This window comes from Ranitomeya imitator, chromosome 7 (assembly GCF_032444005.1).
Source record: "Ranitomeya imitator isolate aRanImi1 chromosome 7, aRanImi1.pri, whole genome shotgun sequence".
NCBI classification, from domain to species: domain Eukaryota; kingdom Metazoa; phylum Chordata; class Amphibia; order Anura; family Dendrobatidae; genus Ranitomeya; species Ranitomeya imitator.
Window position 1 is genome coordinate 41,794,893 of NC_091288.1, and position 23,085 is coordinate 41,817,977.

The window sequence follows — 23,085 nt, forward strand, 5'->3', positions numbered from 1 at the left end:
AATATACGGAAAAGACAGAATCCCAAAATGGCTTAATATGCTTATATCCCCACCAAATGTGTAGCATGGTACCTCTCTCTACTCCACAACGCCAGCACCTATCAGAGACTGAGGGAAAAGCGACGTGTAAGACATCAGGACAGCGATACCACCTCGTGAGAATTTTGTAATTCTTTTCCTGTGCGGCACAGGCAATAAAGAATTTATGTGAATATATGAACGCCTTCCTCCACTCCGCCTCCGATACAGCAACTCCCAACTCACCCCTCCACCTCTTCACATACTTGGGGAACTTGTCTTTGGTATTTTGGTTCAAAAGAGCATATATTAAAGGGACACTGTCACCTGGATTTGGAGGGAACAATCTTCAGCCATGGAGGCGGGGTTTGGGGTTTCTTGATTCACCCTCTCTGTCCTCCGTAGTACATGCCTGCACAAGGCAAGATTGCATTGTGCAGGCGTGTACTACGGAGGACAGAGAATGAACTTCAATCCAATATTGCAGCCAGCATGCAGCCAGCGGGTAAGGAAAGGGTGAATCAAAAACCCCCAAACCCCGCCTCCATTGCTGAAGATTGTTCCCTCCAAATTCAGGTGACAGTGTCCCTTTAAGGAGACAGCATGTGCAGGCGGCGACCCCAATAGGAAAAGCTTTTCAAACGGCGTAGGAAGGGAGGAGTATGAGCCTGCGCCCTCTGGAGACGAGAGGAAGGATTTTAGTTGGAAGTATTCCAACCAATCAGAAGGGCCCCCTCCCTCTAACGGCTGCACTGATTCGAAAGCCGCCATGGGCGAACCCTTGAGGACATGAAAGCATCTGGTATTGTCCCCTCTCTCCCACCCAAGAAAACGATTCCTCTCCGGATTAGAGAAGAGAGGCGTAAGCGGTCCACTGCCTAAGGACAGAGAGCCTCAGCGGGTCTCCAGATCCCATCCTCTAAGGCCTCTTTCACACGTCCAGATAATTCCGGTACCGGAGAAATCTGTACCGGAGTTATCCGTGTCCGTGTGCTCACGTAGCACATCAGTGTGGCACACGTGCGGCAGCCGTGTGCCGCCCGTGTGCCAACTGAGGACCACAGGGACCGTTCAGGAGACAGCGCTACAGTTAAGCGCTGGCCCCTGCTTTTGGTGCTGAAGCTGGCATTCATTCCCTCTCCCCAGCAGCATTCGCTGGAGAGAAGGAATGAAAAATCAAGTTTTTTTTCCTTAAAAATAAAGTTTGTGAGTCACCTCCCACCTCCCATCCCCTGTGCGCCCCTCCCCCCCGCCCGCGCTTGCTGGGAAATACTCACCCAGCTCCTGCGATGTATGCTCCCAGCGCCGGCAGCAGGTCCTGTGTGAGCGGTCACATGGTACCGCTCATTACAGTGATGAATATGCGCATATTCATCACTGTAATGAGCGGTACCATGTGACCGCTCACACAGGACCTGCTGCTGGCGCTGAGAGCATACATCGCAGGAGCTGGGTATTTCCCCGCAAGCGAGGGGAGGGGAGCGCAAAGGGGATGGGAGGCGGGAGGTGACTCACAAACTTTATTTTTAAGGAAAAAAAAAAACCTTGATTTTTCATTCCTTCTCTCCAGCGAACGCTGCTGGGGAGAAGGAATGAATGCCAGCTTCAGCACCACATGCAGGGGGGACAGCGCTTACTGTAGCGCTGTCTCTCCTGCGGGCGGTACGTGCACACGGAGGAGAGTGCACACTGTTCTCCGTGTGCACGTGTGCGGGACGTATTGCGGTACGTGCTGCCGGAAAAAAGCGGACATGTCTCCGTGTTTTGCACACGGACACACGGTCCGTGAAAACACAGAGACATGTGCATAGACCCATTCATTTGAATAGGTCTACGTGTGTCAGTGTCTCCGGTACGGGAGAAAACTGTCAGTACACGTAACGGAGACACTGACGTGTGAAAGAGGCCTAAGTGTATGTTTAAGGCTGCCGTCACACTATCAGTATTCGGTCAGTATTTTACATCAGTATTTGTAGCCAAAACCAGGAGTGGGTGATAAATCCAGAAGTGGTGCATATGTTTCTATTATACTTTTCTGCTAATTGTTCCACTCCTGGTTTTCGCTTACAAATACTGATATAAAATACTGACCAAATACTGATAGTGTGACGGCAGCCTGAGGAGGTCAGCTTCAGAACTGAATTGGCCTCTACTTTTAGGGCTGATCCAGGAAGATTATGGAGTGGAATTGTAGCGCTAATTTGTCCTATTCCCACCCATTGTTTGTCTGAACTGTGGAGCTGCCAGTCTAGCAGGGAAATGTTATTTACTATTTTTCGTGACATTTCTCTCTGATGTAAGGGCATAAAAATTCAAAGCTTGAAAATTGCTAAATTTTAAAAAAATTTCGCCATATTTCCGTTCTTTTCATAAATAATCGCAAGTAATAGCGAATAAATGTTACCACTAACACGAAGTACAATATGTCACGAATAAAACAATCTCAGAATCACCAGGATCCGTTAAAGCGTTCCAGAGTTATCATCTCATAAATATACAGTGGTCGGAATTGTAAAAATTGCCTTGGTCATTAAGTATCAAATTGGCTCTGTCACTAAGGGGTTAAATATAAATGTAAATAAATAAATAATGTAATAAAATAAACAAATAAAGATGGACACAATCCCCAGCGCTGATCTCAGTGTTATAGTGTCTCGGTGTGTGTTACGCGCATGCTCCGAGGAGCCCACCAGATGGCGCTGTGGCGAAACTGCTAGGCGCGATACACTGCGCTCCCAGCAGACACCGGGGCCGCTAGTGTGCCACGTAACAGGCTGTCGCCGCATCAGTGCGTTGTGTCACCGGCACCGGGAGCGTCCAGTCCGGGGGTCGCCGCCGCCTAAAGGGGGTGCAATATGGGGGGTTCGCAGAGCGTTGAGATCCCCGGCGGAGGGACGGAAGGCTACCACGTCCTGCGGGTATGTATGCGGGGTGCACGGATCCGGCTGGCTGCTCTCTCTCCTAGGCCTTGGGGTACGTGGATTTGTGCGGGCCTGATGGTTCTGGTGTGGTTATTACTAGGTGCAGGCTCCTGTGTACATCTGGTGACCATAGGTAATGCTGCCGGCAGTACAGGAAACCTCCCCCCTCGCAGTATAATGGTATCTTCCCGGTAGTGCTGGCTCCATTTCTGGGGATGGGCAGCAGTGTGGGGGTGTGAGGGTGAGGCCACCTGCCGAGGGGGTGTCCAGTGTAGGGCTATTCATTCCCTTCTTCTAAGGATCCATCTCTTCATTTTCCTCTGGCCATGGCTGCACTGTGATTGCTGTTGCAGTTTTGACACCCGGAATGTTATTTATTTATTTTTTGTGTGACGAGCTGATATTTTTTTTATTACATATAACATTTTGATCACTTTTTATTTCAAATTGCATTAAATTCAGTGAGAAATTAAACATCAGCAACAAAACCTGCAAATCTGAGCTAACGTGAAAAAATAATAAAAAAATGCAGTATAGAATACAAATGAGAATGCCTGTGTAGTGCCTGCTTCACCCATCCCCGGTCTGCTGCACCCTTGATGGTCAGGACCCCGGCCTCCAGCGATCACCTGTCATGTGCACACATCACCACGTGGTGGCTAGTTGCAGGCTGCGGCGGTCACGTGTGATCTAACGTCATTGCTGGAGGCCGCGTCTCTAATCATAGTGCGTGGATCTCCACGCCGTCCGTCCACACCGTCGCTCCTACGACAGCCGGGAAGCGTTCAGAGCCCCATCGCAGTCTGCTCAGTGTGATCATTACAATTATTGTGAAGTATTCAAGAAATTAAATGTATATGGATAATGAAAACGAAGTTGGCGTGCCCCTTTTTTTTTTTTTTTTTTTTTGCATAGTGGCTGGGTACAGAAATAGGGAAGGTGAGTATACAGGGTTTTTAATTTGTCAGTCACAGGAAAATCTGTTCCAAAATCTGCCTGATTTCCCTGTGGCCGCCTCCAGATTTTCAGTAACAAATGTGTAACGATTTTGTTCTAGTAAGACCTCATTCACACGGGGACGTGAAAAAATAGTACTGGTATCATTAGTGTTATGGATCCGTGCGTCCGTTTTTACCAACATGAGCAAAACACAAGGCACACGGGTACATAAACCATCAGTGTTTATCACGGTTGCATAAAGAAATGAATTTTGGAGCTTCTCCTATACCTTGCAGTGTTAAACACGGACAGAGCACGGACAAAATCTGTGTTATATGTTGTTTTCATGGACCCATAGATTTGTATTGATAGTTTTCATCCGTACTGCTGAACAAAAAAAAGGAACATGTGAATGTCACCATAGATTATACTGGGTACGTGTTGTATCTGTGAAAAAAAAAAAAAAAAAAAAAATGGATACAACACGTGTGAATCAGGCCTAATACCGTATCCGTAAAGTTGTTCCTGAGACCATTGTGTGTCTGCTATAAGATATTGTGCAGCAGGGTGGCTCGGTGGATAGCACTGTTGCTTTGTAGTGTTGGGGATCCTAGGTTCAAATCCCACCAAGATCAACATCAAGGAGTTTGTATGTTCTCCTTGTGTTTGTGTGGGTTTCCTCCGGGTTCTCAGGTTTTCTGCCACATTCCAAAGACTGATGGGAAGTGTAGATTGTGAGCCCCATTGTAGTCAGTGCCGATAATGTCTGAGACATGCAGCTGTGGGGACTCGAACTTATTATACACTCTGTTTGCACTCAAGCATGCGCAGATAACACCTTATAACCAGCACTTTCACTCATCATGATCCAGTTGATTTACCTCTGGCCAGACCTAGTTTGCTTGGGGTTATAGAATTCAGGTACAGTCATTCGCACACGATTTGTTGCACATGGAAGGTGAACACAGCGTTCGGCCTCATGCACTTGGCAGCGCAGGCACTTCGTGTGACACCGTACCTCATTTGGTGCCACTCACAAGAGACATTCTCCCATTGAAGTCTTGTATTTGCAAAGAATAGATCTGTGATGTGGAGAGCAATGAAGTATGCCATTTTTTTTGTCGGGCATACAAGGTGCAGAGAAACTGATTGACCTGTAAGTGATGTGGTGCAATGCAAAAATCACCGATGTATCCGAAACCTTGATGGTTGTGGGTTTTCTGTTACTCTATGCACAAAATATAGCCGGGATCTTCAGTAGAATGGGTCCTGTATCACCTGGATGAAATGGGGGAGACATGTGATTCAGGATCCCATTACTGAATGAATAGATTGTATTCTGCTCGGTTTCCGCTGTATTTCTTCACATCGCCGAAAATGAGGCCATTGGGTCAGTTTACACTGTGCTGATTGGAAAGCAAATATATCACACTGGGTTTAACCAGTTTAACCAGATCTAAGGAAATTCTTAGAAACTTGAAATATTTTTCTTTTGTTACCAGTGATCTAAAAAAAAAGCAAAGTTAGTATTTGTATTTTCTGCAGTGACGGAGTTACTGGGCAAATCCTCCCAAATGTAGATGTAAAGGTACCGTCACACATAACGATTTCTTTAACAATATCGTCGCTTTTTGTGACGTAGCAACGATATCGTTAACGAAATCGTTATGTGTGACAGTGACCAACGATCAGGCCCCTGCTGGGAGATCGTTGGTCGCTGGGAATGATCAGGACCTTTTTTGGTCGCTGATCACCCGCTGTCATCGCTGAATCGGCGTGTGTGACGCCGATCCAGCGATGTGTTCACTGGTAACCAGGGTAAATATCGGGTTACTAAGCGCAGGGCCGCGCTTAGTAACCCGATATTTACCCTGGTTACCATTGTAAATGTAAAAAAAAAAAACACTACATACTTACATTCCGGTGTCTGTCACGTCCCCCGGCGTCAGCTTCCCGCACTGACTGTGAGCGCCGGCCATAAAGCACAGCGGTGACGTCACCGCTGTGCTCTGCTTTACGGCCGGCCCGGGGACTTCGGCATCGTTGGTCGCTGTCTGTGTGACAGCTCTCCAGCGACCACACAACGACTTACCAACGATCACGGCCAGGTTGTATCGCTGGTCGTGATCGTTGCTAAATCGTTTAGTGTAACGGTACCTTAAGGAAAAAATGAGTTTGTGCCTCCGTGTCCTCTGCAGGTGGATGCAGGGGCTGGATGGTATTCTGAGCCAGGACGCCATTACTTGTACTTTTACCTATTATTGTAGAAATAATGGTCTGAATAATACACGTTATTGTAGCCACAGTCCATGTCATAGTTTCCCATCCATGCTTAGGAGGTGGTTATTTATCTCATAGCATCGATAAAAATGCAGTAGGGTCTTATCCAAGTAATGATGATAGATCAATAGATAATTATGCTTAATTATGCTCACCTTATAGGATTGTGCAAGACACAACCACAAAAATGTGTACATTTCAGCTGCTGCAACTGTTAGAGAGTTGTATAAGAAATATGCCACGGGAGATGGACGCGTTTCACAGTCACTCCGACTCCTTCTTCCGGACCACCACTAAGTAAAGGTTTTCATTTGTGGTTGTCCTGAAGGAGTCGGAGTGACTGTGAAACTCGTTGACAATAATCCAACATTCCATATTCCATCATGGCTTGTTATTTCTCCGGCGGTGCAGCATAATTCCATCTCCCGTGGCATATTTCATGGCATCACGTCGCTATAGTGGTCGACTTTTTCACCATCTTGATGTAGCTCGCAGCTAAAATAGAGATCCTGATCAATTAGCCCCACATCCCTCATAAGTGAACTGAAGGTATACGAGAAGGATTTGTCTGTAGGGCCCATACACGATACATCCGTGGCCAAATGTATGGATTCTATGCGGGGCCATTTATCCGTATGGGGGTGTCCTGACAGCAGATGTCCACAGGAAAGAAGGGGTAGAACATGGTGGATTTCAGTGTGTCTAAAGCTTCATTCGTACAGGTGTCTGGTGGCGGCTTATTTCCCTTTTTGTTGGGAAATCGTGCATGCTCGTCCAAGCCGAGAGTGGAGAGAGTGAAGTCAGAACCAGCGTTTGGCTACCTATGGTGTATGGCGAATGTAAAGGGAATCTGTCCGTATGATCATCCCTCCTAAGCTGTCTATATGGGCATGCAGGTCATAGGGCTGATCCTAATGACAGATTCCCTCTCTCTGTTTTTATGTATGCCGGTAGAGGCCTCCCCATGTATAATGCTGTGTGATGTGGTTCTCTGGATGTTGCTGTCCTGACATGACATCGATATTGTACATTGCCGCAGCATCCTACCAGAGATAACAAAGATTCCTACATTACTCAAGAGCCATGAGGGCTGCAGAGTAAAAGGCCCACCATAAATTATTCACAAGTGGACCAGGCAGCAGCGTTGGTCAAGGAAATGGTTTCTTCTAGTACGTGATGGCAGCCAAGAATCATTATTAACAGTTGTTTTATGAGATGTGAACAGCATGGAGGACAGCGGTACTGTCAGGGAGAAAGCAGCCATGTCTGGTCACACAACCCAGACCTTTTGTCAAAAAAAACCCCGCAAACCATACAGATATAATAAACCAAAGGTCTGTCCATAAGAACCTTTACAGTGCCGAAATGAGGGCCATGCCTCATCCACTTGCATCGATCAGTGCTACTTTCCTTTTCTACTATGAGAAGTTGTCAGAGTGTCAATGACCCAACGATGACGTTTTATTTTCTCAATAGGTGCAAGAAAATTCCCCGGGACACAGAGCGGGGCTGGAGCCGTTCTTTGACTTTATAGTTTCCATCAATGGGCTGAGATTGGTGAGTAATCCCACTTCTGATGGTTACACAGGATGTTACATACGTTTTCTGTATATCCTGGATATGTTTGTTGTATAAAACATGACTTCTGTCAGTTGTAAGAGGGTCCACTACACATCCCCTCCAACGAGATGTTTGAGGGGCGCCCTCTGTGTCCTTAGCTGTCAGCAGGAAAAACTGATTCATCTAGAACTACCGACCACTAGGTAGAGTGAGGCCCCCACAAAATATTCTTTAGGGGGCTGTGGAGGGATTCGGCCACATTCACATGATAGTAAATTGGTCAGTAATCAAGACCAGGAGTGGGTCAAAGATTGACAGTGGAAGCAGTACAAAGCGGTTTACTACTTTTTCGGTTTCCTGCACCCTGGTTCTGGCTTACAAATACTGACGTGTGAACCTGGCCTTAGGGGCAGGATGTTATATCAATGTCGGTGTTTAACCTGGGTCTGATTCCTGGCGAGCATAGACTTCCTATTTCATGTGTAAATCACTTGGAACAAGGCATAGTTAGGGGCTTGGAGACGGGGGTCTGCACGCCAACACTAAAAAGCTTGCTACAAACAAAACAAGCGTCCTAGTGAAATGTTACATTCTCTGCAGGGGATCTTTCCAGGAAAGCGGTGGACCTAGCTGGACGACTCCAAAGGGTCCATACAGCACGTACATTAAGGGGAAAATATATTCACCCTTTTTAATGCAATTGTGGCAACAACAAAAAATCCCATTTGCTAGAAAGGATGAAATTAGTGATAAATTAACACTGAGTATCTAAAATCTGCACCGCAGGTCAGTTTCCATCTGAAAATCTGTCTTGTGTGAACAAACCTTTAATGATATTAAGGCTTCTGGATTTTAAGTTCTGGTCGTTTTTGCTTTTTGTTGAGATCTTAAAAATTGTTTGTTCTTCTTTCCATAGAATAAAGACAATGACACCCTGAAGGATCTGCTGAAGGCCAATGTCGAGAAGCCTGTGAAAATGGTGGTGTATAGCAGCAAGACGCTGGAACTGAGGGAGGCAACGGTTACCCCCAGTAATATGTGGGGAGGACAAGGGCTCCTGGGGGTCAGCATCAGATTTTGTAGCTTTGATGGAGCCAATGAGAATGTCTGGCATGTACTGGTGAGTTCTGAGTTTTGTGTTGAGTGACACCAGATATGTGGTTATTATACGGTGGTGATTTTTGCTACTGAAGGGACTGCCCTAACTTTTTGTTATTTTTTTTTTCCCCCCCACCAATCTCTTTTTTTAGGAAGTAGAGTCAAACTCTCCTGCAGCCTTAGCTGGTCTGAGACCCCACACAGACTACATAATTGGAGCGGACACTGTAATGAATGAGGTAACGTGGCTCGTATAAAGTACCACGGTATCCATATAGATGAGATACATGTCCATCAGATCATCTAGCTAAGACCTGCTAATAACAATGCTACACATGTATGTAGAGACAGAGGGCTTAGCAGCCGTGTCATCATACGCTGATACAGGAAGACGAGAGATATTGACGACATCTTGGTACAAACTACGTTTCAGTTCACTGTTCACTTTGTGATGTTGTCTAACATACCTCGCTGATCACAAATCCGTAGACTGATATTCCCGCGTGCCTGTAGGACGCTTTCTAAATGTAAGATTTGTGTCTTTCAGTCTGAAGATTTGTTCTCCCTCATCGAGACCCATGAAGGAAAGCCTTTAAAACTGTATGTGTACAACACTGACACAGACAACTGTAGAGAAGTGGTCATCACACCAAACTCTGCCTGGGGTGGGGAGGGAAGGTAAGAGGACCCGACTTATCATCCCAATATCACACTTTATGCACATTAGATTACATTGTAAAACCCAACGTTAAGACCCTTAATCATTTCCCTGGATGGAGCAGTCAGACTATTGATGTCGATGGGCACTGGGTGATGCTTCATTTTCCCTGTTGTGGTCCTACATTGAAATTAAAGTGTTTGTCCTCTTTTAGAAACCTTTACAAAATGTTCATCCTTACAATATATATAAGTAATATGGCAAGTAATATTCAGTTTGTTGATATCTCTCTCTCTCGCTCTCTCTCTCTCTCTCTTCTCTCTTCTCCTCTCATCTCTCTCAACAAACTGAATATTACTTACCATCCCACTCTTTCTCCACCTCTTGTTCCTGCTGTTTGGCTGCAGCAGTTACCCTGATAGTGCTATAGCCGATCACTGAGCTCAGCAGCTTGTGCTGTCCCCTAGGACAAGGCCGCTATGCTCAGTGATTGGCTTTAACACCGACCGTGTGATGTCGCCACTGCAGTCAAACCGAGAATTAGAGCAGTGGAGAAGAAACAATGCTGGACCCGGGGATCAGTAATATTGAGTCTTGTGGGTTTTTTCTTTGTAACTATATCAGTGTACGGATGAAAGTTTTCTGTAAGAGGACAACTTCTTTAAACTCTTGTTTCCAGATCCCGGTCACAGATTAAAGAAAGTTACTGGATGTCCAAACAGCTCATTATCTTAGAGAGAGCATTCGTAAAGGAGTTGTCCGGTCTCTAAAATGAAAAGTCTGCACTCACTGTGTGTAACTGCAGACATATGAATCCTCCCAGCACATGCACTGCACACTGCCAAGATTCGCCTTGTAACGGCGGTGGATGTGTATACCCCGGGCAGAACCTGTCTAGTGAGCCTGTGAGTATGTAGAACATGTACGTCACCGCCATTCCTGCTTAAAAAAAAAAAAAAAAATGGCGTATCCTCACAGCGCACAGTACATGCACTGGGATGATTCGTACGTCTGCAGTCACACAGACTTATCAATTTAGACCAGACAACCCCTTTAAGGATGAGCTTGTGAATGTAACTAGCCCCTTTGAAAGAAACCTTACAGGACCTTTTGCACCCCTATACTTCCACTACTGCTTTACACTGCAGGGAAATATGGCCCCAATGCTTCAAGAACCACAATGTTCAATCTGAGCGTGGTGGAGTCATACGCACCTGATTCATTGGGAGGTACTGCCATCCCGCACCAGCAATGCCTATTTTGATGGAGCTGGGCGATACAGGCATGAAAATTGCCACATTTTCGCCATTCTGCCAGATTTATGCAACTTTTCAAAGTGATTTACTACAAAATTCTAGAGTAATGCCTTGATAAATTGGGTCTACAGGTGCATCTCATAAAATTAGATCATCAAAAAGTTAATTTATTTCAGTTCTTCAATACAAAAAGTGAATCTCATATATTATATAGTCATTACAAACAGAGTGATCTATTTCAAGTGTTTATTTCTGTTAATGTTGATGATTATGGCTTACAGCCAATGAAAACCCAAAAGTCATTATCTCAGTAAATTAGAGTACTCTTTAACGCCAGGTTGAAAAATGATTTTATAAATCTGAAATGTTGGCCTACTGAAATGTATGTGTTACGTGTTACGGAACCACTCAGCCCCCAGCATATGTTGTGCAGTTATATGTATGTATAATAGGTTCCATGTGAGATGCATGTCCCTAATGCATCAGCCCACAGGCTGTGCCCCTGGGCAGAGGGGACACGATATTCCCCTTTTGTCCGCCCCCCACCTTTGTAATTCCCACAGTAAATATCGTCAGGCTCCGGCCACCTGCGGCTATTGTAATGTATGTCTGGCCTGCCGCTTTTCTATTGGCCTGCCCTCTATCTGCGTGATATATTCTGTGTCCTGTGAGTAAAGTGTTGTGAGACTGGAAATACGTGGAGAAGCAGTGATCTTTTATATGCGCCCATGTAGCCAAGCAATTCCAGCCAGCGTCCTTCATTCAGACTCCAGCCAAAGCAGAGTGGACCTCCTGAAACACGGGGTGGTACTGAAAGAGGTACCCCAGCTTGGTAGACCCTGTTACACTGGTGGCAGACAGCGGGATATGATACCCCTTCTACAGGAGGAAAGGAATGAATGGAAAACTAGCAGAAGTTAAAGAGGACTACATTAAAAGATCTGGTGGAAGCCCGAGGGTTGATCGCCAACAACAAAACAAAATCGGATATGATAGCAGCCATCATGGAACACAACAGTGCAGCGCCCCCCAATGTGAACGTCGAGGAGACTGAATTCCAGAGGGAGGTAAAGAACAGACTGGCGTCCTAAGGCCCAAACCCTGCAGTAGAGATCATACGAGAGGTGATGGCTGATGTGCGTACTGATCTGAAGGAAAAGATGGCCGAGTGGACCAGGATAGAGCTGGCCAAGATGGAGATGGCAGAGCTGAGAGAGGAGAGTCAGTGAGCAGGGGGAGCTCTGGCCTTCGACCAGGTACCTTCAACAGTAAGCCACAAAAAGATCCAGTATAATTCCTTCCGACAGTTGGGGGAGGCAGAGGAAGACATTGATGGCTTTCTGCAGGACTTTGAGCGGCAGTGTGCCCTTCATCAAGTGAAGACGGAGGAACGGGTTCAGATTCTGGCCAGCAAGCTAACAGGCCGGGCAGCGGACGCCTATCGCATGGTACCTGATGAAGACTGTATAGACTATGAGCGGATCAAAGAAGTGATCTTGGTCCGGTATGCGCTGACACCAGAGACATACCGCCAAAAGTTCCGCGGACTTATAAAACACGTAACCGATACCCACGCTGAATGGGCCTGTAAATTACGGCGGTCACTGCTACAGTGGGTACAAGGGAGCCAAGCAACCACTGAGGACATCCTCCAGCTCTTCTTGTTAGAATGATTCTTTAATGGACTAACCCCCGAGACACAGGAATGGCTTCGGGACAGGCGGCCAACGACTCTTGAGGAAGCCGCTCATCTGGCCGATGAACATCATGATGCCAGGCGGCCTCAGTTGTCCGGATCAAAGATGGTCACTAGAGCTCCGCCCATGGACCTGGAGGGCTCCAAACCACCGAAGATTGTAGGGGGACCAGCTAGAAATCCAGCCTACCAGAGTTTCCCTGGGGCGCGATGCCACACCTGCCGTCAGCTGGGCCACCTGCAAAGACAATGTCCCAACTGGACTCAGCATACCCAGTGGCCAAAGGCGGGAACAGCTACCTTCAGCCGGGCTGCTGTACACTGCTACCAAGGCGAAGCTGACCCGGCATTGGGGGCTACGACTAACCAAGGGGTGGAAGAGATGGAGGAAGTGCTGCATGAAGTAGACCCCGTGCAGGCAGCCCGGGCAGATAATCGACAACAGCATCGACAGGTCGTGTGGGGTAATGGGAAACGTATGAAGGGACTAAGAGATTCCGGAGCAACTTTGACCCTTGTGAAGCCTCATCTCGACCGGGACCAAGAGAAGACGGACCGGACAGTGGCAGTCCGTGTAGCAGGGGGAGCCATACATCGACTGCCCACTGCCAGGATTCACCTGAACTGGGGAGTTGGGGATGGCCTTGTTGAGGTCGGCTTGATGGAGGATTTGCCTGCAGACGTTTTGCTGGGAAATGACTTGGGGCCCATGTTGTCTGCCTTCTTGGTTGCCCCTCTGGCTGAGACATATCCTGTGACCGCCCGGAGACAAGCTCGAGCTGCGGAGGCGGAATCACACTCAGAGGAGGCCCAGGTAAGATATCCCAGCCCTACACGTATTCCCATAGCCAGACACATTTCTTGGGCCACCCCAGATGAATTTAAGAGGGAGTTACTTGAGGATCCTTCATTGGAGGGATATCGTGGGAAGGCACAGGAGAGGAGAGGGGTACTGGAAGGGGAACAGTTTGTATGGAAGCAGGGACTCCTCTACCGGATCACAGAGCAGCACCACATAGGGATGAGCCCCACTATAAAACGACAGCTGGTAGTTCCCAAGAAGTATAGGCAGGAGTTACTGCGAATCTCTCATGACATACCCTTGGCTGGGCACTTCGGCGTCAGTCGCACCAGGCATCGTCTAACACAAAACTTCTTTTGGCTGGGGGTAACCTATGATGTTCATCAATACTGCCAGACCTGTGACAGTTGCCAGCGCATTGGCAAGAGGGGAGATCGATGCAAGGCCAAATTACGCCCCCTCCCCATTGTGGAGGAACCATTTAGCCGAGTAGCGGTTAGCCAACCCCAGTCCGTCAGGTAAAAGGTATATATTGACAGTGGTAGATTATGCCACAAGGTATCCAGAGGCGGTTGCATTACCTAACATACTGGCAGAGACGGTGGCGGTCGCCCTGCTCCAGGTTTTCTCATGGGTTGGATTTCCCCGGGAGATTATCTCGGACCAGGGTACCCAGTTTACAGCAGATGTGACCAACCAACTGTGGAAGCTGTGCGGCGTAAAGTCCATTAGAAGCGCCCCGCACCACCCGCAAACCAATGGGTTGTGTGAACGCTTTAACGGGACGTTAAAACAACTCATTGAGACTTTTACCAGGACCTACAGGGACTGGGAGAAATTCTTGCCACACCTCCTGTTTGCCTATCGGGAGGTGCCCCAAAAATCCAAGGGGTTCTCCCCGTTCGAGCTGATGTACGGGAGACGGGTAAGGGGACCCCTATACTTAGTGCTAGAACACTGGGAAGGGGAGGGCCTCATAGAAGGGGTACCTATTGTACCCTATGTGCTGGAATTCCGGGACTGCCTACAGGAGCTGACCCAGGCTGTACGTGAGAACATGCAGGCGACCCAGCGGCGCCAGCGCGTATGGTACGATCGGAGGGCCAGAGAGCGCACCTTGGAAATAGGACAGAAGGTCCTGGTGTTAGACCCCACTAGGCAGAACAAGTTCCAAGCTGCATGGCAGGGGCCCTACCAGATAGTGGGGAAAATAGCCGACACCACCTATAATGTCACCGATTGTGACGACCCCAGGGTTATCCGCATGTTCCACGTGAATATGCTGAAGCCCTACCGGGAGCGCCCTGAAGAGGTAGTGGCCATCTGTGCACCTGAAGCAGAGGATTTAGCCGGACTTCCGGTGCCGGATGTCTTAGGGGAAAGGACTCAGTCTAAAACATGGGACCAGGTACACTTGGGTGAAGACCTAGGCCCCCGGGAGAGACAGCAGGCGGAGGAGTTGTTGAGGCAGCGACTGAGGATGTTTTCGGGGAGACCAGGGTACACTTGCCTGGCACAACACAAGGTTGAGACCCAGGATCAGACCCCCCTGCGACAAAGTCCCCTTCCGCGTCCCTGAGTCTGTACGAGAGGGGATGCGACAAGAGATACAAGAGATGTTGCGTTTAGGGGTCATTGAAGAGTCAGTCCCTGGGCATCCCCCGTAGTGTTAGTGCCCAAGAAGGATGGGACTACATAGTGTAGACTATCGTAAGCTCAATGAGAAAACAGTGACTGATGCATATCCCATGTCGCGTGTGGATGAGTTGTTAGACCGGCTGATGGGGGCAAAGTATTTGACCACCATCGATCTATGCAAAGGCTACTGGCAGATTCCCCTTAGTCCTGACGCTATTCCCAAGTCGGCATTTGTCATCCTGTTCGTCTTATTCCAGTTTCGAGTTATGCCATTCGGGATGAAGAATGCCCCGGCGACCTTCCAGAGGCTGGCTGACCGGCTTCTGGATGGTCTCTAGGACTATGCTTGTGCCTACCTGGATGACATTGCCATCTACAGCGCCACATGGGAAGAGCATCTAAATAACCTAGAGACAGTATTGGACAGGATCCAAAAGGCCGGAATCACCCTGAACCCAAACAAGTGTCACGTGAGCAAAGCAGAGGTTCAGTATTTAGGGCATTGGGTGGGAAGTGGGAAATAGCGACCAGAACCAGCCAAGATTGAGGCCATAGCCAAATGGCCAACCCGACGCACTAAAACCCAGGTCATGACATTTCTAGGGACAGCGGGGTATTACAGGAAATTCGTTCCCAATTACAGCAGGGTAGCCAAGCCCCTCACTAATCTGACCCATAAGAACCAACCCCGCCAGGTAACCTGGACCCCAGAGTGTGAGGAAGCCTTCCGCCAACTAAAGGACGCCCTCACCAATACCCCTGTATTGGACGCACCCGATCCAACTAAACGTTTCCTTGTTCACACAGACGCTTCTATGTTTGGATTGGGGGCAGTACTGAGCAAAGTCGGGCCGGACGGCCAAGAACACCCTGTAGCTTACCTGAGTCGGAAACTACTGCCCCGTGAAGTAAGCTATGCGGCCATCGAGAAGGAGTGCCTGGCGGTAGTATGGGCACTCAAAAAGTTGCAACCATATTTGTATGTACAACAGTTTTCCCTCCTAACGGACCATAATCCCCTAGTCTGGCTTAATCGGGTCCCCGGAGACAACGCCATATTGCTGCGGTGGAGTTTAGCCCTACAACCTCTGGACTTCACCATCCACTACAGACCCGGCAAACAAAACGGTAACGCCAATGGACTAAGTCGACAAATGGAGCTTGTACCAACCCCATAAACTTCGGTCATCTCCAAACCAATCCGTTAAGGATCAGACTGTGTATGCCGATCGCGTCACTGAAAAGGGGAGCCGTGTTACGGAACCACTTAGCACCTAGAATATGTTGTGCAGCTATATGTATGTATAATAGGTTCCATGTGAGATGCATGTCCCTAATGCATCAGCCCACAGGCTGTGCCCCTGGGCAGAGGGGACACGATATTCCCCTTTTGTCCGCCCCCCACCTTTGTAATTCCCACAGTAAATATCGGCAGGCTCCGGCCACTTGCGGCTATTGTAATGTATATCTGGCCTGCCGCTTTTCTATTGGCCTGCCTTCTGTATCTGTGTGATATATTCTGTGTCCTCCGAGTAAAAGTGTTGTGAGACTGGAAATACGTGGAGAAGCAGTGATCTTTTATATGCGCTCATGTAGCCAAGCAATTCCAGCCAGCGTCCTTCATTCAGACTCCAGCCAAAGCAGAGTGGACCTCCTGAAACACAGGGTGGTACTGAAAAAGGTACCCCAGCTTGGTAGACCCCGTTACAGTATGTTCAGTAAATGCACTCAATACTTGGTCGGGTCTCCTTTTGCATCAATGCGGCGTAGCATGGAGGCGATCAGCCTGTGGCACTGCTGAGGGGTTATGGAAGCCCAGGTTGCTTTGATAGCAGCCTTCAGCTTGTCTGCATTGTTGGGTCTGGTGTCTCTAATCTTCTTGACAATACCCCATAGATTCTCTATGAGGTTAAGGTCCGGTGAGTTTGCTGGCCAATCAAGCACAGTGATACTGTTGTTTTGTTTGTAAACCAGGTATTGGTGCATTTGGCAGTGTGGACAGGTGCCAAGTCCTGCTGGAAAATGACATTTCCATCTCCAAAAAGCTTGTTGGCAGAGGGAAGCATGAAGTGCTCTAAAATGTCCTGGTAGACGGCTGCGCTGACTTTGGTGTTGATAAAACACAGTGGACCTACACCAGCAGATGACATGGCTCCCAAAACCATCACTGATGGTGGAAACTTCACACTAGACCTCCAGCAGCTTGGATTGTGGCCTTTCCACTCTTCTTCCAGACTCTGATTTCCAAATAAAATACAAAATTTACTTTCCTTGTGGAGTGTATCAATGACTGCCTTCTGGTCTTCTGTCAAGTCAGCAGTCTTCCCCATGATTGTGGAGCTACTGAAAAAGACTAAGGGACCTTTTTAAATGCTTAGGAAGCCTTTGCAGGTGTTTTTTGTTTATTATTCTAATTTACTGAGATAATGACTTTTGGGTTTTCATTGACTGCAAGCCGTTATCATGAACATTAACAGAAATAAACACGTGAAATATATCACTCTGTAATGACTCTGAGTTTCACTTTTTGTATTGAAGAACTGAAATAAATTGACTTTTTGATGATATTCTAATTTTGTGAGATGCACCGGTTTGTGTCTGAGCTTTTTCACTATATTCTTAATGCAAGAATAATCTAAATTTAAAAAAAAATCCCCCTCAATAGGTGTGACAGGTATTGGCAACTTTCTGGTTTAATTTCTTTCCTACAATCCAGAAAATATAATCACAAGCCAGCTTCGGTGCTGCAAAGGCTTTTCTCTGTCTTGTGGAAAGGTGTTCTCCAGCCTTCTAATACTGATGACCTGTCCTAGAGAACAGTGGGGATCTGACGCCCTCCACATAAATTTGTAGCTGTGATACTGCAGAGAGGCGCCTTTTCTTTTTATATTGTCATTTTGTGAGTTATGTATTTATGATTCTTCATTTATATCCAAAGCTGCAATCAGATTTTTGTTTGCATAGGTCAACCTGATCTGTTCGATAATGTGTTCTGTAATCATATGAAGAGGCGTATATTTATTAAAGAAAACTTCTATACACTCTGTACAATTGGCCAATATTTTATAATCGGGGAACCTTCATTTTACAGTTTATGTAGATTTCAACTGACGTTGTGCTAAATGTCGTTGGTGGCTTCCTTAATACATGCAGTTACAGTAAAAGCTCTCCAATAGACCATCACTTTATCCACACCAGATTTACTGACTCTGATTTTTGTTTCTACCATATTTATGCATTTTCTTGCAAGTTTCTTTGAGAGTTGTTCCTGCATTTTTTTTTTTTTCTGAACAAAATTTTAAATGATAAATTGATTAGAGGAGAAAGTTTCAGCACAGATTAGTGACTTGTGAATCCTATTAATTTTGCTTGAAACTTTCTCCCTTCCTCCACAGCTTAGGGTGTGGAATAGGTTATGGTTACCTTCACCGGATACCTACACGACCATTCGAAGAAGGAAAGAAAATCTCTCTGCCAGGGCAGTCACCTGCACCTGTGAGTCCTCTAAAAGACGGATTTACAGAGGTTTGTACTGTATGTGTTATAATCACAGTTTCCCCTCATTTTTTATAAAGTCATAACAGAATTGGGTTATGATGTCAAGTCATATTGTACAGTGTGAACCTTACAGTCCCAAAGGCCGGCTATACACATTAAGATGGCTGTCTCCGGCATGATGCATTGCCGATTGTTAGGCCGACAGCCATCTCAACTGACTCTGCCATACACAGGAACGCGCACTACGCCGAGCCCTCCTGTGTTCTCTATGAGAAGGCCATCGACTTATGTCTGAAAGAAAGGTTGGCAGTCTGAACTAGGATACCTCCCATCTAGATCTCTCACTACCATCAGTCAGACAGGGCCTGTATATGCTCCAGACCATCAGCGGGCCAACATTAGTCTGTGTACGGGGCCCTTACCCTACATAATCTGTTGTCAATCTAAAGTCTTTGCATATAAAAGCACCAAGGGTAGGTTCACATGTAGCGTAAATGGTGCAGAAAATATCTGCATCAATTCTACAAGCAGCCACTGTGTAATTTGTGACCACCCTGGTGCTCCCATTGCTACTTTTCTAGGGGTCCCCTTGGACCTCTGTCCCCCCGGCCTCCTGTATGTGATAACACACTATTGCATTACTGCAGACAGTCCAGTCCATTCACTTATTTTGCTCAAATGTAATTTGTCCTGTTGTCAAAAGCTGTAAACCAAAGTTATCGTATGCTCAGCTACCATGACACCAGTGGTCTTTTAGCTTCAATTTCTGACTTTAAGGAAAGGCCAAGTATGGCTATTCACCCGGGCATAAACTAGAAAGTCCCGGTCAGGTATTGTTATATGTGACGGCATGATAGAAATGCAGACTCATGGCTGCAGGACGTTGAAAGCAAATATTCTATTTCTCAGTAATGTGTTGGTAAATTATAGGATTTATTTAACTGGACAGTCCGTTCTCTGGGTGAGGGCTCGGCTAGTGGAGCCCCAATGATCGGCTGATCTCATGGAGGGTCTTTGTATGATCACATGAATACATGGCCCAACAACTCTGTACCATAGCTCACCCAGGTGAGATCCCATCTTACATCCATGTGCTCTTATTGTTTCGACTGGATAACTCGGGGGGGGGGGGGGGGGGTGGAAATGACGTTGGTTCTTGGTTCTCTGTATGCATCTGTGAGGGGGGACAACTGCCATGATGTATTGTACTTCATGAATTCTTCTAGGTCCAGCTGTCATCTGTAAATTCCCCTCCAACATTGCCTGTTGCAACCACAGGAATTGAAGGAAGTCTGTCCGGACTGTCACTTAATGCAAACCCACCTGCTGTCACCAGTGCTTTTAACTCAGGTACATTGTGTTTATAGACGGTCGAGACTTAAGTTTACACCACCGATCAGCGGGCTTTTACTGTGTGCGGGCTTTTACTGTGTGCTGTGATCTCGTTACTGCACTGCGCGATATGTTTGTCTTATAGAAAGGTCTCATGTAATGTATTTCTCTTCTTTTCTAGGTTTACCAACAGTTCCCGTATTAACGCCACAAATCAACCATTCCCTCCCGACGGGCCCTCTAAATTCAGCTGTTTCACTACCAGGTAAATTCAGCATTAATCTGGGTAAATACGTTTTCAACTTTTCCAGTAAAACATTTAGTCAGGACCATACAGGTCTGTGCTCTCGAATGATCACAGAAGAGAAATACTTCTACCATTTCTGATCTCGGCTGGACAACTTCCTTTGAGAACAGACATCCTGATTATCGTCTGATTACTACAGATCTGACTCCTGAAACTCCGCCAGTTAGATGAGTTTGCTGTGTGAATGGCTGATGAAGCAATATATTTGATGGCGCCAGGTCCTCTGGCGGGGAGCTGCTTTGGTTCATTGAGGAGGATCCCAAGTGTATGATCAACCCATCAGCCCAACGCAACCTCCGCTATAATGTACATTTACATCTGCAGCTGTGATATCTACACAAAGATAAACCATACATTGATGAAATATGTTAAATCATTACACACTAATTTATCCTAGACTTGCTTTAACGCTATTCTTATTTCTTCAGGTCTCATGCCATTATCCACTGGACTTCCCACATTACAGAATTTACCCAATCTTAACATACCTGCACCCAACCTAATTCCCAGACCTGGCTTCCCAGACTTGACACACAGTGGTAAGCTTAACACGTCAGTTTTCTGGGATCACGATACTGATGATCTGTCCTTTTGTGTAGTCTGTAAATATCAGATAAGCAGTTGGCACCCCCAATGATCAGCCTTTCTCCATTGCTTCATCTGCATGGATCCAGTCTGTGCTGGGTACTACAGTATTGTTCCATTCGCTTCATTGCTGCCTTCATGCATGAAAACGGCTTTGTGTAAATGTGCAGTATTTGTTATTTAGAATTTATATTACAATGCAATTTCTTTAATACTTTTATTATTTAATTATTGCAGTGTCCGGCTTGCCACCTCTTGGTCCTTTACCAGCACTGAACCTGGCCGGACTCCCTCCTCTCTCAGTAAATCCTCCGTTCCCCCCATTTCCTCTAGCACCTATTGTAAGTGACCCAATTCCATCACTGCTGGACCAGATCACCGCTCCATCCGTGGAATATGGCACATCTACGATGGAGAACACGGGCAGCGCCAGCCTTCCTGCCACAGAGAAAGTTACCGTCAGTAGCACAGAAGTAGCAGTGGCCGAATCCTCTTAACGTGGATCCCGCCAGCTTCTTGTATTTATTCAGCCACAGAATGTGCTCCCAGAAGCAATCATTAATCTCATACTAGTTTGTACTTATGTAGGAGACCTGTAAATACAGAGAAATCTAGTTATGAAGAAGAAACAAGGTTATTGAGGAAAGACCAAGACGAGACGCCGAACCCTTACACAGATGACGGATGTAAATTATTTTAGCAGAAAAAAAATTACAGTTGAATAAAACGTTATGGCACGTGCACTCTTACTATGTGTATAGTATCTGTCTCATCCACTGCCCGGAGGAGTAGTACCGGCTCTCCGCAGCACACAACTGCTTTCTCTATTGATTTAGGTCAGCACCATTGGACAGATGCTTTATTCCAGCGTGGTCTATACATGGTTCAGGACGAGGATGTGAAGAGAACGTTACTGTATGAAATGAAAGGATTTAAGATGTTCGATTTACATACTGCAATAAAATCCTGGAGTTTTACACAAATATGTGTCACTTTGTTTCTTAGATTTCCCAATTTATGAAAGATGCCCAAATCCCAGCCCCCTCCATAGTCCACTATCAGACATGAATGGGCTCTACATTTAGAGGTACATGCAGAGATGAGGTCCAAATCTGGTCTCCTAGACGTCTACCTCATGTCCTCCAGAGTTATCGTTAAGATGTCATGTTCGTAGGCAGATCAGTGGATGTAGACGCTTTGTCGATTGTCCGGAACCATTTCAGGATGCATTAATATCCCTCCCTTAATCCTTTACTTGAAGTTGTCCTTTTTGGAAGTCACCATTGCTATACAGAGCGTTTCTGAATTGGCAGCACCAAGTTCCACATCTCCTTTGTTTCACCAATGGGGGCTTCAAAACAGAGCTTTGCATCTCCAGGTTTCCAAGGCACCACATGGTCCAGTCTTCACCCTTCACATGGTGCATTTGTGCATCAGCTGATGCCTCATGGTCACTGGGTGCTATTGATGACGAGTAACCTAGCTTCCTTCTATTTCTGCCCAATCCTGAGAACTGCTTTTGAAGCCCTAATGTCATCTGTGTCCCCTGATGATATGGTCCCAAAAACAGGATTTTTGTTACTTTCTTTAAAATCCTTTTTCTTTATTCAAATTGGAGGAAATATCCACTCACTCAGATACTTTTCAGAAATTCTGACTTTTCTCTACCAGATGTTCGTCACTCGGGTTATTCATCATTATGTTGTTATAGTGATAAGCGTGTATACTTGTTGCTCGGGTGATCTCCAAGTATTTGTGACTGCTCGGAGATTTAGTTTCCATCGCCTCAGCAGCATGATTTAGGCTATGTGCACACATCCAGGAATTCATGCAGAAAATTCCTGTGGAAATCTGGACATTTCTGCCAGATTTCTGCAAGAAATCCGCATGCGTTTTTTTGCACGTTTTTTTCCGGACATTTCCCAATGCATTAGACAGTGGGAAATCCGTGAAAAAAATGCAAAATTAATGAACATGTTCGTTATTTTTCCGCAATGCGTTTTTAGTGCGGAAAAACGCACATCATGTGCACAAAAATTGCGGATTCCATTATAAATGATGGGATGCTTAATGTATGCAGATTATTTGCGGTTTATAGCGCAAAAACGCTAAACCGCAAATAATCTGCAACGTGTGCACATAGCCGTACAGCTGATGGACAGCTTGATTACATGTGGGATTTCCCTAGCAACCAGGCAACCCCCACATGTACTCAGCCTGGCTAGCAACCATAAATCATGCAGCTGCTGCAAGAAAAACTAAATCTCTGAGCACTAACAAATACTCGGAGACCACCCAAGCAACGAGTACACTCGCTCATCACTAGTTATAATCCATTACTAGTGATGAGCGAGTGTACTCGTTGCTCAGGTTTTCCAGAGCACGCTCGGGTGGTCTCCGAGTATTTGTTAGTGCTCAGAGATTTAGTTTACATCACTGCAGCTGAGTGATTTACAGCTATTAGACAGCTTGATTACATGTGATGACTCCCTAGGAA

General features: G+C 46.4%; 1 protein-coding gene across 1 annotated transcript; it reads left to right on the plus strand.

Annotated features, from left to right (window-relative positions):
* Positions 1–2,749: 2,749 nt before the first annotated feature.
* GORASP2 (golgi reassembly stacking protein 2) lies at positions 2,750–21,571 on the plus strand. The gene is made up of 10 exons (XM_069733124.1): positions 2,750–2,936; positions 7,635–7,715; positions 8,635–8,838; positions 8,969–9,055; positions 9,364–9,494; positions 18,262–18,391; positions 19,591–19,714; positions 19,878–19,961; positions 20,432–20,542; positions 20,826–21,571. Exons 1-10 carry the CDS (start codon positions 2,874–2,876, stop codon positions 21,083–21,085), a joined length of 1,275 nt encoding a protein of 424 aa, XP_069589225.1. The 5' UTR covers positions 2,750–2,873; the 3' UTR covers positions 21,086–21,571.
* Positions 21,572–23,085: the final 1,514 nt, after the last annotated feature.

What these genes read in the sequence shown, in the direction of transcription:
- GORASP2 (XM_069733124.1), top strand. Translation starts at nt 2,874, where the DNA reads ATGGGGGGTTCGCAGAGCGTTGAGATCCCCGGCGGAGGGACGGAAGGC. An exon ending in AAGGCTACCACGTCCTGCGG is followed by an intron (nt 2,937 to 7,634) that starts GTATGTATGCGG and finishes TTTTCTCAATAG; the next exon opens with GTGCAAGAAAATTCCCCGGG. An exon ending in GCCTGGGGTGGGGAGGGAAG is followed by an intron (nt 9,495 to 18,261) that starts GTAAGAGGACCC and finishes CTTCCTCCACAG; the next exon opens with CTTAGGGTGTGGAATAGGTT.